This window comes from Cottoperca gobio, chromosome 18 (assembly GCF_900634415.1).
Source record: "Cottoperca gobio chromosome 18, fCotGob3.1, whole genome shotgun sequence".
Taxonomy (NCBI): domain Eukaryota; kingdom Metazoa; phylum Chordata; class Actinopteri; order Perciformes; family Bovichtidae; genus Cottoperca; species Cottoperca gobio.
The window spans coordinates 13,975,217-13,992,182 of NC_041372.1; the positions used below are offsets into that span (position 1 = coordinate 13,975,217).

Here is a 16,966-nt window from a genome sequence, read left to right on the forward strand (position 1 = left end):
GTTTAGCTTTAAGATTAGCTAGCATGCACGTATAAAACAAAAGCGCAGCGACGTCGTCTCTTCCCCTGAAGGAGCAGCTCGTGTGTCCAGCTGCTCAGTATGATCAGGTGAACGCTCACTGGAAGTCACAGCTAAGAAGAACAACTGTATGACTTCATGCTGAGGCACGAGTTCGTGTTAGCAGCGGAGCTAAAGCTGCGTGGCATTAACGCACAGGGATCACGTCAGACGACACAGTTAGTGTTTTGAAGGCATCTTGAACAAGTCATAAAAGGATCGAGATCACTTCCTCTGAAGTTGGCAGCCGACAGCAGGATTGTCAAATAAAGTTTTTCCATTTCGAGGCTCATGGATTTACATCCGCAGGGCGTTTGAAGCTCTTTTAAATATATAACGCTGAAGATACGAACACGAGTCACTACAATCATCCCGACATAAAGCAAACGTTCCCTGGAAAGTGTCTGATAATACTGACAGCAGAAGATAAAGCACCTAAACATCGTCTACATTCAAACAGGGACCATAAGTCCATGTAGCCAATCCCTGAAATATAATGCAGCGCTTCAGCGTCTGAGGGTTTGCAGCGTGCAAATAAAGAAAGAGCGCCTGATTGATTTGTACGTGTGTGTGTGTGTGTGTCGGCTCCTCGGCACGGTGATGTGAGCTCACAGCGCTGCAGAGACACAAACGCTGACATCCGATAGCCAAGCAAGAAACTGGTGTTTGGAAAGCCGAGCAGAACAAACTGCATTCTGGGAGTAAAAGTCTGCGCCGACGCTGAGATTCGGAGGGTTTTAATGAGTTGTTAACTGATTTCCAGGAGGTTAATTAGCGTGATATGTGCTGAGGTTAGCGTAACTGGAGTTAAACCCTCTCTGACCTGGCAGGGCGACCGGAGCTCTGGCCAATAAATGAGCTGCTTGTAAGTCCGTGTGACTTTTGTTTACAAGGCCCGGATGGCTCGTAATTGTTTGGTGTGAACCCAAAAGGAACCGAACGGGACAAAGTCAACTTTTCCACTCTGGATCGGACCAAAGCAAACGAACCGAACACGTGATCAGGGTGATGCGCCCAAACCTGCAGGAGGAGAAGAAGAAGAGAGGAGTTCCTCTTCTTCTTCTCTTTTATTTGTTTTATCTGTGTGTGCGTGTGTGTCGGCCAGGACCATAACCTCGAGCTGACCTTAGCACACACACGCACACACACACACACACACACACACACACACACACACACACACACCATACTGTAAATGTGTGCATGCTCAAACACACACAGAGAACAGGACTCCAGTGTGTGTTACATTTCTCCAGCAGTGTGTGTGTGTGTGTGTGTGTGTGTGTGTGTGTGTGTGTGTGTGTGTGTGTGTGTATGTGTGTGTGTGTGTTCCTTATCTGTACACATCCATCTATGTAAAAACATGCTTTGCACTAATCAGCTCAAGCCCCCGAGATCAACGAGAGCAAATCCCCGACTTAACCCGCTGAACCGCTGAGAGTGCTGAGAGACTGGAGGGAGGAGGAGAGATGAGGGAGAGAGCGAGGAAGAGGAGGGAGGAGGAGAGGAGAGAGGAGGGAGGAGGAGAGGAGAGAGGAGGGAGGAGGAGAGAGAGGGAGGAGGAGAGGAGAGAGGAGGGAGGAGATGAGAGAGGAGGGAGGAGGGAGGAGATGAGAGAGGAGGGAGGAGAGAGAGAGGAGGGAGGAGGGAGGAGATGAGAGAGGAGGGAGGAGGGAGGAAGAGGAGGAGAGAGAGGGAGGAAGAGAGGAGAGAGGAGGGAGGAGAGGAGAGAGGAGGGAGGAGATGAGAGAGAGGGAGGAAGAGGAGAAGAGAGGAGGGAGGAGAGGAGAGAGAGGAGGAGGAGGGAGGAAGAGGAGGAGAGAGAGGGAGGAGGAGGGAGGAAGAGGAGGAGAGAGAGGGAGGAGGAGGAGATTATAGAGGAGGGAGGAAGAGGAGGAGAGTGAGGGAGGTGGAGGAGATGAGAGAGGAGGGAGGAAGAGGAGGAGAGAGAGGGAGGAGGAGAGGAGAGAGGAGGGAGGAGAGGAGATGAGAGAGGAGAGAGAGGGAGGAGGAGAGAGGAGGGAGGAGGAGATGAGAGTGAGGGAGGAAGAGGAGGAGAGAGAGGGAGGAGGAGGAGGAGGAGGAGGAGAGGAGGAGGAGAGGAGGGAGGAAGAGGAGGAGAGAGAGGGAGGAGGAGAGGAGAAAGGAGGGAGGAGGAGATGAGAGAGGAGGGAGGAAGAGGAGGAGAGAGAGGAGAGGAGGAGGAGGAGGAGAGAGGAGGAGGAGGAGAGGAGGGAGGAGGAGATGAGAGAGGAGGGAGGAAGAGGAGGAGAGAGAGGGAGGAGGAGGAGGAGAGAGGAGATGAGAGAGGAGGGAGATGAGAGAGGAGGGAGGAGGGAGGAAGAGAAGGAGAGAGATGGAGGAGGAGAGGAGAGAGGAGGGAGGAAGAGGAGGAGAGAGAGGGAGGAGGGAAGGAGAGAAGAGGAAGCACAATATAACATGGAGGTTACATATTGTGCGTTAATAGTTATTTGTAATCTGCGGAGGAAGATCAGGACAAACAGAGAAGATATGAAGTTTCCTTCTACACAGAGGGACAATCTTCTCCTAAACTTTCAATCTGAAGCGCTAAAGGTTTGACAGTTTGAAGGCGTTCGGTCCCCGCTGCCCGACGCTGCCGGGAAACAGCAGGCGGTGAAAAGATCAACAACATCACACTCTTTGATTCTGCTTCCGCCGTGTTGGAAGCGCGGCGGCGGCGGCGACGACGAGCTTCTTCTCTGCGTGAGGCCGGAGGAGATGGAGGAGATGGAGCGAGGACGAGGACGCATGCTGGGATCTGACAGCAGTAATGTTTGTGAGGAGACAGCGATGGCACACACGGAAACACACACACACACACACACACACACACACACGCCATGTCAGAGGCGTTCATGAACCTCGGGCACTAATAATCAGGTCTCTCTGTACAAGAGTGTCGACTTCTCAGATGAAGACAGAATCCTTCTAACGGCTCGGGAAGAAAACGTGACGAGGAGTTCAATTCAACCTAGTTTCACTTGTAGAAACTTTCTTCACTTTCTTCCCTCGCCGCTCCTCCGCCATCACTCCGCTGCCTTGGCTGGTCCGAAAGGTCCCACCAGCCTCATGGCGGCGTAGTTCTGGAGGAGGGACAGGAAGTAGATTTACATCCCTGCTTATCACGATCATCTGTCGATCTCTACACTGTGAGAAATGTCTCACACGCACTCAAACTTACCGGGAAGGAGTAGAGGAAGACACCGAAGAAGAGGAAGAGGAAGAAGAGGATGATGAAGAGGATGATCAGCCACTTGAACCGCCTCCACAGGATGAACTTGAGGGTCTTAAAGGGGGAGGAGAACCACAGGAAGGAGGTCTCTGGACGCCTGGGAGGAGGGAAGAGGGTCAGAAACAAGATGTGTGTGTGTGTGTGTGTGTGTATGTGTGTGTGTGTGTGTGTGTGTGTGTGTGTGTGTGTGTGTGTGTGTGTGAGTGTGACACTCACTGAGGCTCCTCCAGGTGAGGGTTCATGTTGGGTTCGTCTCTGCCGGGGCCGGCTGGTCGCTCCTCGTGCTCCTGCTCCGTCACGATCTCCAGAGACATCTCCACCTTCCCCTAAAACAGAGACAGCAGAACACTACTGTAGCTGGGGAGCTAACTGCTAACACGCTAGCCAGCCGGGGACATGCATGTGTGTGTGTGTGTGTGTGTGTGTGTGTTTCTTCTTCTCACCGCGATGCTCTTCTCTCCGTTTTGCTCGCAGGTGCAGGGCCACCAGCCTTTGACGGTCTTCTGCTCAAACAGAGACACCAGCTTGTCGGCCGGCTTGCTGCAGCAGCTGCAGGGTGCACTTCTCTGGAGACTTGGCCGGACGCAGCATGTGGTTCAGGTCCATCGCCAGGTGACCTGCAGACACACGGACCATACATTCACACGGTGTATTCCAGTGTTCACTAACCTGGGGCTCAGAGTGCAGCGAGGGTGGAGGGAGGGGGGAATCTGAGAGAACTTCACCAGACACCTGACGTGGAACAAGGACAAGGGATCAGCTGGAGAAGAAGTGTCCAGGCAGACACGTCTGTGAGGGGACTCCACGTCTCCAGGGCCGGTGGACCCGCGAGGAGCAACCGCCTGAAGTCAAGTGTGTCAACAGGGGCAAAGACTTTCTCAGTCTGACATGTATTTGCTTGATTGATTTGAATACTTTTCTTTCTGTGTACGCTCATGCACGTTCCTAACCAACATGACATGCCTTACATGTAGATGGATGCTCCACGTGGACAGTTGTGAGTAATTAGAGCAGTTAGCAGCGCTGTGATCCTCGTGCACGGTAAGTGTGGGCGGATTGTGGGTTGATAAACGGCCGAGGAGAGACTCCTGGTTCACTGGAAGTGTTTTTCCAGAGCTCGCTGCAATTTGACAGTGTGGCGGTAGGAAAATGGCTCGTGTCTGACCCCCACGCCGTGCAGGAAGATTAACAGTCAGCGGTCCGAGCCGACGAGCTGAAGACAGGCAGGAATGGGAGAAATGCTTTGAGGCGGCCACACACCCGAGCGAGAGAGTCCGCCGCAGCGGAGCGAGATGGTGACAGACGGGAACGGATCAGAGTCTGGATTCCCCATCTTTCTCTCGCACCGCAGACGGACGCTCGGGCCTACACACCGTCACCCCACCCTCTTCTTTGGCAAAGAAAGAAACGATGAAATGAAGCGGGTGAAAGAGGAGAGGCGCGGCGGTGAGTTGTTTCAAGGGACGGGGCCGGGGCAGCGTCAGGGGTGAAGGGGAGGCAGAAGTTTGACAGCTTGAGTTCTGCAGAAGAGAAAATAGAACGGGGCCCTTCCTCTCTGGGAAATGTGCCGACACAGTGGAAATGGAAGAGTGTTCATTCTAAAGATAAATGTTATCGCAGTAGTTTGTCTGTACGCACATCGCACATGTGGTTCCCGTCAAAGTGAATGAACTGTATTTCTACAACCGTGTGTTTGGACTTAAATCAGTCGGAGTTCCAGTAAGTGGAAGTCAAACACACCCTGATGGTCGGGAGTCTCTTCTTCTTCTACTGCTCAAATACAAGCGCGCTGACTTTGATGGTAAAGCAAAGCAAAGTGCCGTCCTTCAAATCGTTTTCATAGTTTCTAATTGTGCTATAAACATATTTATCTGGGGAAACTGTCACTAAACGTGTCAGCCATCGTCTCCACCAATGGAAACACACACACACACACACACACACACACACACACTTTACCGAGGTAGTCGTCAAAGGAGAACTTGTCGTTGTCCCAGATCTGGATGGTCAGTTTAGGAGCCACTTTAGTCTCAGCTTTATCCAGACTCCAGAAATGTTCCTGCAGACACACAGCGAGATCAGAGGGGAATAAAACACACACACACACACACACACACACACACACACACACACACACACACACACACACACACACACACACACACACACACACACACACAGTATGTATATATACATATATATTGTGGGTTAGGTGCAGATGCACATGTTGAAATAAAGTTCTGTCACCTATAAATGAAGGAGAAGCCAAGAATGTTTCAAACTTACAAAGAAGAACAAGCTCTTCTTCTTCTACTCTTTATTTCCAGTTGCTACTATAATACATTGTACACATTTGAGCAAAGCTTCAGATGACACTGTGTTGATGAGTCGCTCTGGGAAACATGATGGCAGCAGCACTCCACCGACACATCTCTCACTTTCCATCTGTTCGCGAGCGCACGCGCGTGTGTGTGTGTGTGTGTGTGTGTGTGTGTGTGTGTGTGTGTGTGTGTGTGTGTGTGTGTGTGTGTGTGTGTGTGTGTGTGTGTGTGTGTGTGTGTGTGTATTATACCTATTATCACCTCTGGTATATTCCCACCAACCTGCCAGACAGTATCTGATCTCACCTTTGTGCTAATAGCTTCCCCCTGCAGCTGCTGCACGCTGCCTCTCCTCTGCTTCCCTTTCCATTGCCTCAGTCGTCCCTGTTTGTCTGCGCGTGTGACACTTTGGCTGTTGTTGTGTTGATAAAATAATATAGCTTTTCACACCTGAAGTGAAATCTCTCCCCTGTGAGTCGCAGCAAATGTCAATACGTCAGCGTAACTTTCCTGAGAGCTCTTAAAAGGAGGAGATTTTCCCCAAACTGAAAGCCTGAACTCTTTATGGACTTCACTAACGACCAGGACAGGTGACGATGGATTTACAGCAGCGGGAGGAGAGAGACGTTTAGGCCAAACTTTAAACAGTTTTGCATTAGCGAGTCCTTCAGGGGAATCCACAGGGTCCCGACGGCAATATGGATCTCCATCTCGTCTGTGCATCCGGCTTCTACTTTCACTTAAAACGTTGGATTTGATCCTGCATGCTGTGAACACTTCGCCTTCTGTCTCTTCTTTAGAAATGCTCTGATGAACCGACTGTTTGAGGTGTTGTGTTGGACCGACGGTGAGATGTTCGCAGGATATATTACTTTTAAAACTTTCTATTGTGCTTTAAACTTTGGATACAACTGAACGTTTAAGTCTGATCTTCCTCGGGGTATCACGCTCTTAATGTCAGAGACGCTTGGCTGTGTGTGTGTGTGTGTGTGTGTCTGCTCTCTGCAATATCTAACAGCATCAATCAGCTTCCTTCTTGTTGCCAGACTGCTAAGTACGGAGACTTGTTCCCTCTTTCTCCCTCCGTGTCTCGAAGCCTCGACTGACGTGCACGTTAAATGAGATAATGTTGAATCTGAATAACATCTACATTATAATAAGAAGACAATTAACTTGTATTTGTGCCGTCGTTTGATATATTTTAGTCAATGAGAGAAAGAAAGAAACGTTCCCTTCATGTATAAACACGCCTGAAACCCACAGCAGGTGTCCTGTTGATGCTGCGGTGGAGGCGCTGAGGTTCCTGGCTCCACCCAGCAGAGTCTTTTATTTAAAACTCCCTCTCGTCTTTTCAGCCGCTCACTGATTGAGGATGCTGCTCCCAGCGAGCGCTCGCCGTCGTAAAGCATGTCGGCCTGCGGGCGGCTAAGGAGGCTCGCTTCCACGCCAAGTAAAGCAAACGACAGCCGTGTTGTTATTCCAACTCTTCGCTGCGAGTCTCAAAGATTCAACAACATCTAATTCACCGTGTAACTTGTAAAAGTGTCACATTATGTAATAATTAATAATGAGTGAACCAGGTTCAATAAACAGAGAGAAGAAGAAGACGTGTGCTGCAGGTGTGATATACCTGCTCACTGAAGCTTCAACGTTTATTCAGGAAATACTTCTTTTGTTTGGGGACTACTTTCAGCGGCGGATGAATCCACATTAATCACATATTCATGATCTTTACCTTTCTGTCCACGACACACAGCTGCTCTGCAGGTAAGTAGTGGAAGGGAAACAGCAACCTGTAGTTGAAGTTTCCCTCTCCGCCCAGAGAGCGGTAGTGGACGTCGGTCTTCTGCTTGTTGTGTTCGTGCCCGTCGAGCCAGCTGAGAGTTTCACAATAAAACGCACGATGTTCGTTATTCTTTTCTTTAACAACTTACAAAGACAACAAAATGAAATGTCGCCTTTATGATTTGTTCACCTTTTGACGTAGATGTCACTCATTTTCTCCCCGCTGACGCTGACATCATCCAGGATGACGTCACTGGTGTTCCAGATGATGCAACGCAGGAAGAACCTGAACAGGAGTCACAACGATCGATGCTTTTATTGTTGTAGTGATTAACATCTTTAACTGATGTTATAATATCGATGGATCGTGAAGATCTTTACACACCATGACGGATAAACATGAAAACTATTCACACTGGCAGAGAATTTGCAGCAGAACAAAAAGAATCTCTCTATTAAGTTGCATTTTAGCAAAATGTGTAGGGCTTTTATTGTGAAAATTAGAACAATCTACACGACTGTAGTGACACATAGCGTGATGGACTGTGTGTGACCTCTTAGCCTTGCGTGGTGTCACGTTGAACGCGGGTCCGGGGGGTCCCAGGGACTTGGGGAACAGGTCCACCCACATCATCAGACGGCCCTGACGGACAGCACCAACGACCAATCAAAAGACAGAAATGTACACAGAAAAAAAAACGACCAAAGAGAAGCTAAAGAGCTAGACAAGTAGAGACAGCAGACGGGGTGTGTGTGTGTGTGTGTGTGTGTGTGTGTGTGTGTGTGTGTGTGTGTGTGTGTGTGTGTGTGTGTGTGTGTGTGTGTGTTACCTGCTCGATGTCCGGCTGCAGCGGGCTGTATAACGCTCTGTTCTCCACATGTTCCGGAACAAATCCAAGTTTCCTCAAGATGAGGAGGGACAGTCGCTCCTTAATTGGGCCGAGGTGACGTTTGGACTCATTTTTGTCCTCTGATAACACACACACACACACACACACACACACACACACACACACACACACACACACACACACACACACACCAACAAATGGAGGTTTTAGTGTAGGTCACTCTCTAAATGACTGTTAAACTCTCTGAGAAGAGAATGGAAACACAGAATACTGGGTGGACTGGGAGGAGAGCGGCTCACATAGGAATTATTTATTATTCATACACACACACACACTCTCTCTCTAAATTGTTCATTGGGCTCTGCATCACAAATGAACGAGGAAAATCTGTGTTGCTTCCAAGCAAATCTGAAATATCACGTCAAAAGTTTATGACTGTAAACTTAGAGTCACCTCGACACTGAGAGGAGAGGAGAGAGGAGGAGAGGAGAGGAGGAGAGGAGAGGAGAGGAGAGGAGAGGAGAGGAGAAGAGAGGAGAGAGAGGAGAGAAAGGAGAGGATAGAGAGGAGAGGAGGAAACATTGAGGAGAGGAGAGGAGAGGAGAGGAGAAGAGAGGAGAGAGAGGAGAGAGGAGAGAGGAGAGGAGGAGAGGAGAGGAGAGGAGAGGAAGAGAGGAGAGAGAGGAGAGAAAGGAGAGGATAGAGAGGAGAGGAGGAAACATTGAGGAGAGGAGAGGAGAGGAGAGGAGAAGAGAGGAGAGAGAGGAGAGGAGGAAACATTGAGGAGAGGAGAGGAGAGGAGAGGAGAGAGAGGAGAGGAGAGGAGAGGAGAGGAGAAGAGAGGAGAGAGAGGAGAGAAAGGAGAGGATAGAGAGGAGAGGAGGAAACATTGAGGAGAGGAGAGGAGAGGAGAGGAGAAGAGAGGAGAGAGAGAAGAGAGGAGAGAGAGGAGAGAGAAAGGAGAGGATAGAGAGGAGAGGAGGAAACATTGAGGAGAGGAGAGGAGAGGAGAGGAGAAGAGAGGAGAGAGAGGAGAGAGGAGAGGAGAGGAGAGAAAGGAGAGGATAGAGAGGAGAGGAGGAGGAAACATTGAGGAGAGGAGAGGAGAGGAGAGGAGGGTATGAAAGGTGTTGAAAAGAAGAGAAGGACACCAAAGAGTAAGGAGAGGAGAGGAGGAGAGGAGGGAAAGAAGAGAGAAGAGTACACACAAGTGAGCTGGAGGAAGGAGATTAAAACAAAATAAGAGAACGAGAAGGACGAGGAAGAGAAAGAACAGAAAGTGTTGAAGGAAGCTGGAGGAAGAGCAGAGAGTAGAACAGATGAGAGAAGTGAAGAATGGAAAAGAAGAGATGAAGAAGTAATGAAGAGGAGAAGAGAAAAAAGAAACCAGAGGACAGAAGACTGAAAACAGAAAGAAAGGGAAGAGGTGAAAAGGGAAGGAGGAATGAGGCAGGAGAGGAAGAGGAAGGAAGCAGGAGAGGAAGGAGGAAGGAGGCAGGAGGCAGGAGGCAGGAGGCAGGAGGCAGGAGGCAGGAGAGGAAGAGGAAGAGGAAGGACGAAGGAGGCAGGAGAGAAAGAGGAAGGAAGCAGGAGAGGAAGGAGGAAGGAGGCAGGAAGCAGGAGAGGAAGGAGGAAGGAGGAAGGAGGCAGGAGAGGAAGAGGAAGAGGAAGGACGAAGGAGGCAGGAGAGAAAGAGGAAGGAAGCAGGGGAGGAAGAGGAAGGACGAAGGAGGCAGGACAGGAAGAGGAAGAGGAAGGAGGCAGGTGAGAAAGAGGAAGGAGGCAGGAGAGGAAGAGGAAGGAAGCAGGAGAGAAAGAGGAAAGAGGCAGGAGAGGAAGAAGAAGGAGGAAGGAGGAAGGAGGCAGGAGGCAGGAGGCAGGAGATGAAGAGGCAGGAGAGGAAGGAGGCAGGAGGCAGGAGAAGAAGGGGGGAAACAGGCAGGAGGCAGGAGGCAGGAGAGGAAGAGGAGCGCGGCCTCTCGGCCAATTAGCAACCATTTTTGACGGACAGCAGGCTGACGCACGGTAACCGCGGCAACTGTGGAAAGAGAACGCGGCGGCGCTCCTTGCTAACCGAGAGACGACCACGATGTTGATGTTGGCATGTACGCGCACACACACACACACACACACACACACGCACGCACAGTTGTACCATAAATCACCAAAACGACAACCATGAACTTGCATCGCACCAGCCATGGAACACATGTGTGTGATCAGTGTGTGTGTGTGTGTGTGTGTGTGTGTGTGTATGTGTGTGTGTATGTGTGTGTGTGTTCCATGATCAAACTGCCCTGCACTTGAAGCTTCCCGGCCTCTCTCTCTAGCTTTGTTTTCAATGCTGCAACAAACACACACACACAGAGACACACACACACACACACCTTCAGATTCATTATGGCACACACACACACACACACACACACACAGACACACAGACAGACACACACACACACACACACACACACACACACCTTCAGATTCATTATGGCACACACACACACACACACACCTTCAGATTCATTATGGCACATATGTATTTAATGTCACTCACCCAGGTCAGCCGCGGTGTATCGGTCTCCTCTGAAGTGGACCACGTCGTCCTGGTAGACGGGCTTTCGCAGGTTTCGCCGCTCACACACTCGGTGCAGCAGCTGCCTCGGGGTGAGCTGGTCTCGCCACCGGTTCACCCCCGACCTGACGGAGATAAGAGACCGCGTTCTTTTAAATAGAAACACTAAGAACATACTAGATGGACACAAAAGGAATTAGGAATACACTCACACACAGTAGGACTGCGGCAGGCCACACATGGCTCCGTAGCGGGACAGGAAGCGGTTCTCCAGGTCGATCAGCGTCTCTCCGATCTTCTCGTCTTTGGTCAGCATGTCGTGGTCGTACACCATCACACGGAGGTCTTTCTCCAGAGGGAGGGAACAGGTGAGCTCGAACATCCTGCAGGGAACCAGGAGGAGAACTTCAGAGGCCCAAACCTGCCAGTGACCTCCATCAGACCTTCATCATGTTGAAATGTTCAGTCAACAGACGTATGATGTCTCAGGCCAAGAAGGACACTTTGAATTTGACCTCTGAAGATAAAACAGTGTCATATCATGAACTCAGTCTGTAGTCTCTGTGTCACACTGGGATGGGTGTGTGTGTAGCGACCCCTACTGGTGTGAAAACAAGAAAAGGCCAAGAGGAGGAGAGAGAAACAAAGAAGAGACTGAGACGGAAAAGTGATCAGAAAGTGCGAGATGAATCCATCAACCTGTTGGAGTCAAGCATGCAGTCAACCACGCTCGCACTGCACACCATGTGATGGAAGGTTTGACACGCTTCAACTGAGTGAGAAACAACAAGCTGCAAGGGACCTTCAGGGGCCGGCGGGGCTGTACAGCTCAAGCAGAGTATCGACTGAAATGATGAGAGCCTTAAAGTAGTAGCTTCACACCTGGTCTGAGCTCGGACATGACCTCCTCAAATGTTCAGCAATGCCCTGCGTGAAAACGTACATGGTGCATGCTCCTCATGTGTTAGAATAAAAACAAACTTAACTGAGGAGCTGTAGACGATCACATTTAAGGATTAATAAGGAAGCTTCCGGTCGGAGACCTTCTTCAAGGCAAGGGTTAGAGTTCCTGCCTCAAAGAAGGTCTCTAGTTTAGTTTTCATTCTCGAGTTATGTGACCTTGACCATTGACCCCCAAATCTAATCAGTTCATCCCCATATGAAGAAGATCTGATATAGCGTTCAGGAGAATGGGACGCACCCCGACAACCTGAAAACATAATGCCTCCGGGATCGCAGAGGCGAATAAAAAGAGTGTAATTACATTATTAATTTCCTTAATATCCTCACATCCATATTGCCATGAATTGTGTCTAAGTGAGGTCTGACTGTCCAGGACTGGCCCCTCTGGACCCTCGCAGCGCTCAGAGACACGTTACGTACTTTCCAAAGACCGGGTCCAGGGTGCTGGGGATGTAGTTTTCATGGTCGTTGATGGCCTTTTTCCCCAAAGTGATCTTTACGTAGGGGTCACACTGAAAACACAAAGCGGGAGAGAAAGATATGGTAACTTCCATACATCCATGCAGTCATCGTTCAATGAAAAGAAGATCTGTTTCACCTTCCCGTTGGTGTCTTTGGGCTGCAGGTCTTGAGCCTGGATGATGTAGACTCGGATCAAACAGTCCTCCAGGCCGTTGGGAGGAAGCTTTCTGAACTGTCTGCGGGGGGTCGGGGTGGAGGGGTCGTCGGGCAGCGGGTAGATCTTGAACATCCCCTGAGAAATGAGAGGGATCGAAGGAGACACGAAGAACATTTACCCTTTAGGTAAAAACGAGTCAAGCTCAGGGTTAAGTACCTTGCTCAGGGGTACAATGGCGGCTTCTAGTGTTTTGTTTGGAAGGCGTACCACTAGACCACTAGGCCATCACCACCCTACACAGAACACAACCTAAACAAACGCTGCATAACAAAGAGAAGGAACAACACGTCAGAGCATCATAAGCGTTCTCACCTTGAACTCTCCCACCACGGACGGATCTTCTCCTTCGTCCTGAGCCTTTCCTCTTTGCAACTTGAACGTCTGACAGAAATCCGACAGACCTTCAAAACCTTCGACCTTCTCCAACTCCCGGTCATACACCTGAGGAAGAGGAGGAGGAGGGGTTCATCACATCTTATGCCACTGTGTTTACATGGGTTGGTGGTATTGTTGAGATGGAGAGAAGGGAGGAAGTAGGGAAGAGGAAGATGAGGAGGGAACGTGGTTAAATCTTTCAGCAGAAACACACGCGGTGTATTTGCGTCAGACCCATCTTTATTTTCAACAGTCTTTATTCTATATTGCATCTCAGCAGAGTCCTGGCGCAGAGTCATTCCACTGGTATTGGATTCAGACTTGAGCCAAAAGCTACTCAACATATATTACCCTCGCACACTGCAGGGGCGCCGCCATGTGTGCAGGCTGGATCTGGGCAGGGACGTCGATGTGTCAGAAGCACAAAAAGATTCATTTGTTTTCATTAGTGATGTTTCTCTACATCAATCACACACACACACACATGCTCATTCCTTTCCTATCATGGAAGAATGACAGTCCCTGAAAAGGCGAATGTATAAAGCGCACGCTGGAAACAAAACTAGAAGTAACAAAGCTCCGGTGCGATCTCAACACTGCACTTGTGTTTGCACGCTGGCTTGATTTACCCCTTGAGGGACGAGTACAGTTCCTTGAATTGAACGCAACATTTTGAAGTGGAAGAAATATAGAGCTGTAGTTTCTTATATGATGCACAAGTGATATACACACCAGAGACACTGGCCGTTTATCTCCCTACTGTAGGGTCTTTGTCATTTAGAAAAAAGGCTACAAAGAGGTTAGTTAGGAAATAGAGGAGGAGGAAGATGGGAGGAATGAAGGGTACACATGGTCTGAGATTTGGGTGGAGATGGGGTGAAAGAGTTGGAAAAGCAGGGTGAAGATGGAGGGGGAGGGACAGGAGAGGGAGAGTGATGAGGGGGGATGATGTAAACCAAAGAGAGGTCTGGAAACAGCGGTTCATTTCACTCTTTGAGCACCAAACCCAGTACCAGGGGAGACGAGGGGCTGATATACGATACATGCATCCTTCACAGAAACTCGTTCTTTAAGTACAAACACGTCGTATCACAAGTCACACAAAATAACGGTGCCAGAGTTTAGAAAAGCAGAACACAGAAGCTCTTGAACGGGCGACAATGAGGTGGAGGAGGTCAGAGGTGTGACAGTCCGGGATGATGCAAGTGAAAGACACGTCTGGAAACACTGGCTCACTTGAATACAACAGATCCCAGTCCTCCGGCACCAAAGCCAGGAGGAGGAGGAGAGAGGGGACCGGGTCAGAACAAGAATGGAAACAGCAGCGTCTTTATGAGGAAGGAGAAGATGGAGGTGAGGAGGGGGTGAGAGAAGGGTGAGTCAAGGACAAAGAGACAGGACATCGAAAAGGACGGAGGAAGAGGCGAGCTGGAGCAGGACGTGGCACCAAGGCAGGAAAAGAAAATTGGGTTTCAGCTGATGAGACGATCTGTCAGCCATGTTGGAGGAAACACAGTCGTTTTCTATCGGATTATATTAATAACACATCTAATAGATTTTATGTTAAGATGATTTTTTCTTGCACTTCTGTTCCAATGAGCTCCACTTGTTCAAGAAAGTTGATTTAGTGAATTAAGTTACTCTTAAAACATCAATTTAAAAGTGATTAATCTTCCTTTTCACCTGGTTGTTACTGAAATCACCCTCTGTGTTGGATGAATCCTCAAGCTTTTTATTTAGGGATTTCATTTGCTTGATTGGTTATGATATATTTAGTCATTTCCACAGCTCACTTAGCTCCGCCGGAGCTCAACGATGGCGCCAGACAACAGCGCTAAGTTGATGATGCAACTGCAGAGCCTTGTGCAGCGGCTGGAGGAGAAACAGAAAGAGGAAGGCGACAGCAGAGGCCGAGAGGAAAGGTGAGGATTCAGCTCGGGTCAAAGCGAGGCTGGAAAAGTGCGACAGTAGCAGCCCGGAGACTGTGGAAGGGCAGCGGGAGGAGAAGGGAGGTGGCGGCGCGGGGTGAGAGGAAGGTAAAGGAGGAAAGGTTGGAAACAGTGGCTCATTGTGACAGTAGCAGATCTGAGTAAAGGGAAGGGAAGAAAGGAGCAGGAGAGAGGAGGGAGGAATAAATTAAAAGGAGGCGTTGGCACAGACGAGGGTGAATTGGTCACTTTGCTAGTTTCCATCCAACTGTCAAGTGAATTTTGAGCAACGTTTCGAAATGTCGCAAAAACCCAAAAGGCGACTTAGATGTGTGTTTCCATCGGCAGGAGTGAAAGCATTTAACAGGCTGAATGAAAGAAGCACACACACTTGAAAAATGGAACGAGGCTTTCGAGGGTCACCGACTGTTGGGAGAGCAGTTATTGTCCTCTGCTGCGCCGTTTAGCTAAACTTTACATTTACTTTACATGAGAGCATGTTTGGCACGGCCTTCCTCGAACATTTCTGCTCGTTAGAAGGTTGTGTTCAAATACTTCAGCACGAGCGCTGTCGCTGCTGCACTCATGTGAAATGTCTTCCAGGGGGAGAGGGTAGAGGTCTCATTTAAAAGCAATAAAAAAAGGCAGAATTCTGACACGATGAGTCATTTGTTTGGGCATCAGAAAGGAAGACGGACGTGCGGCTTTGAGTCCCGGTGGAAGAAAAGGTCGGCGCTCAGGAGGCCGAGAGAATCAGGGTGAGGGTTGAAGGGAGCGTGGGCGATGGCGAAGGGGGAACATACTTTGACGCGATCCTTCGTTCTAGATTAGAGCGGCCTTTCCCCCCCCCCCCCGAGTCTGCCCAACTGCGGCGTTCACGACGAGACTTCAACACGGATGAGTCATCGGAGGAGTTTGCAAAGCGGACGGAATGTCACGGCGCTCGACTGCGAGGACGGGGCATGAGAAGCGAGGGGGAGGAGGGCGAAGACGTGATTTAAAATGTGAAGTTTGGAGCAAAACATTTTAAGGAAATGGAACAAAGGGCTGCAGTGTCTCCATCCTTCTGTCCCTTCATGTCGTCTTTATCTTCCCTCAATGGTCTAAATGACGTATTCTCCCCAACACACACACACACACACGCTCTTTGTGTGTGCATGGAAGACACACACCTGTTGACACACATGTGCATTCACACAGAGGACAAACGCAGACATCTGTAGTCATCCGTGACCTCAGAGTGCGTAGTTAGCAATTAGCATCTAGCGATCTGGATTATAATGAGCGCTGCCCATCGATGGTCTGACACACACACACACACACACACACACACACACACACACACACACACACACACACACACACTAACATTCTGCAATTAGTCGCCAGTCGTATAAATACTTCTTTTATGGATGCATCAGGTTAAATTGAGTTGTTTGGACTCTTACCTTCAGCGTGTCGAAGCCTCTCTCCAGGTACGTCCCGTACTTGTTCTTCTCTCCGGTGGAAGCGTAGAACTTACTCCACCAGTCCAAGAACTCCTCGGCCTGTTGGTCACAGGTCGGCAGGTTAACGACCGTATGGCAGTTCAATAACATAAACGTAATATTGTAATAAGTCATTTTGAATCTAATTCTTCTTGAAATGTTTGCATTGGATTTAACTCCACATCTGCATTTTCATACAGTCCTCGGCGGCACATCTGAACTCCTGTGATGACCTTTGACCTTTAACCCCCCCCCCGCACTGAGCTCTGTTTGCACCGCCGGGCTCAGCAATAAGCCGCTTCTCATGATTTTTTCCAATGATCGCATGGCAACGTGGAGTTAGCCAAGTCAAGTCAACACAAGCACAAATTGCCTCTAGTGGCTCCGTGGCATTAAGGTCAGCGCATACGGGCCGCTGTGAGGGAATGGAAACGGGCAGCGTGAGGCACAAAGTGCACAAAACCAACATGGACGTCAGTTGCGAAATGTATGTTTATGTATGAGTGAAAAGACTTTGATGTTTGGCCTCTTTAGGATCGGGAGTATAACTCACGAGTCATTGGTGTTATGGTTCTTTTGATTTCAGACTCCAGAAGGAAGAACATCTCACATTGCTTCAGATATGGACGTCTTAAATATAAAACTATAAAATATATGTATTTATGCTTATTCACATGCTGTGTGTGTGTGTG

The 16,966-nt window shown here is 49.3% G+C and overlaps 1 protein-coding gene across 1 annotated transcript in view; it reads right to left on the reverse strand.

Moving 5' to 3' along the window:
* Window positions 1-2,363: 2,363 nt before the first annotated feature.
* The window catches only part of LOC115024043 (dysferlin-like), a 49,010-nt gene continuing 34,407 nt past the window's right edge, over window positions 2,364-16,966 (reverse strand). Inside the window, 16 exon segments of the mRNA XM_029455423.1 lie at window positions 2,364-3,161; window positions 3,260-3,407; window positions 3,527-3,636; window positions 3,754-3,844; window positions 3,846-3,927; window positions 5,270-5,369; window positions 7,367-7,508; window positions 7,607-7,702; window positions 7,971-8,059; window positions 8,247-8,386; window positions 10,825-10,967; window positions 11,055-11,225; window positions 12,226-12,317; window positions 12,404-12,559; window positions 12,797-12,925; window positions 16,236-16,334. Of these exon segments, the coding sequence (XP_029311283.1) occupies window positions 3,105-3,161; window positions 3,260-3,407; window positions 3,527-3,636; window positions 3,754-3,844; window positions 3,846-3,927; window positions 5,270-5,369; window positions 7,367-7,508; window positions 7,607-7,702; window positions 7,971-8,059; window positions 8,247-8,386; window positions 10,825-10,967; window positions 11,055-11,225; window positions 12,226-12,317; window positions 12,404-12,559; window positions 12,797-12,925; window positions 16,236-16,334 (1,845 nt within the window). The 3' untranslated portion in view covers window positions 2,364-3,104.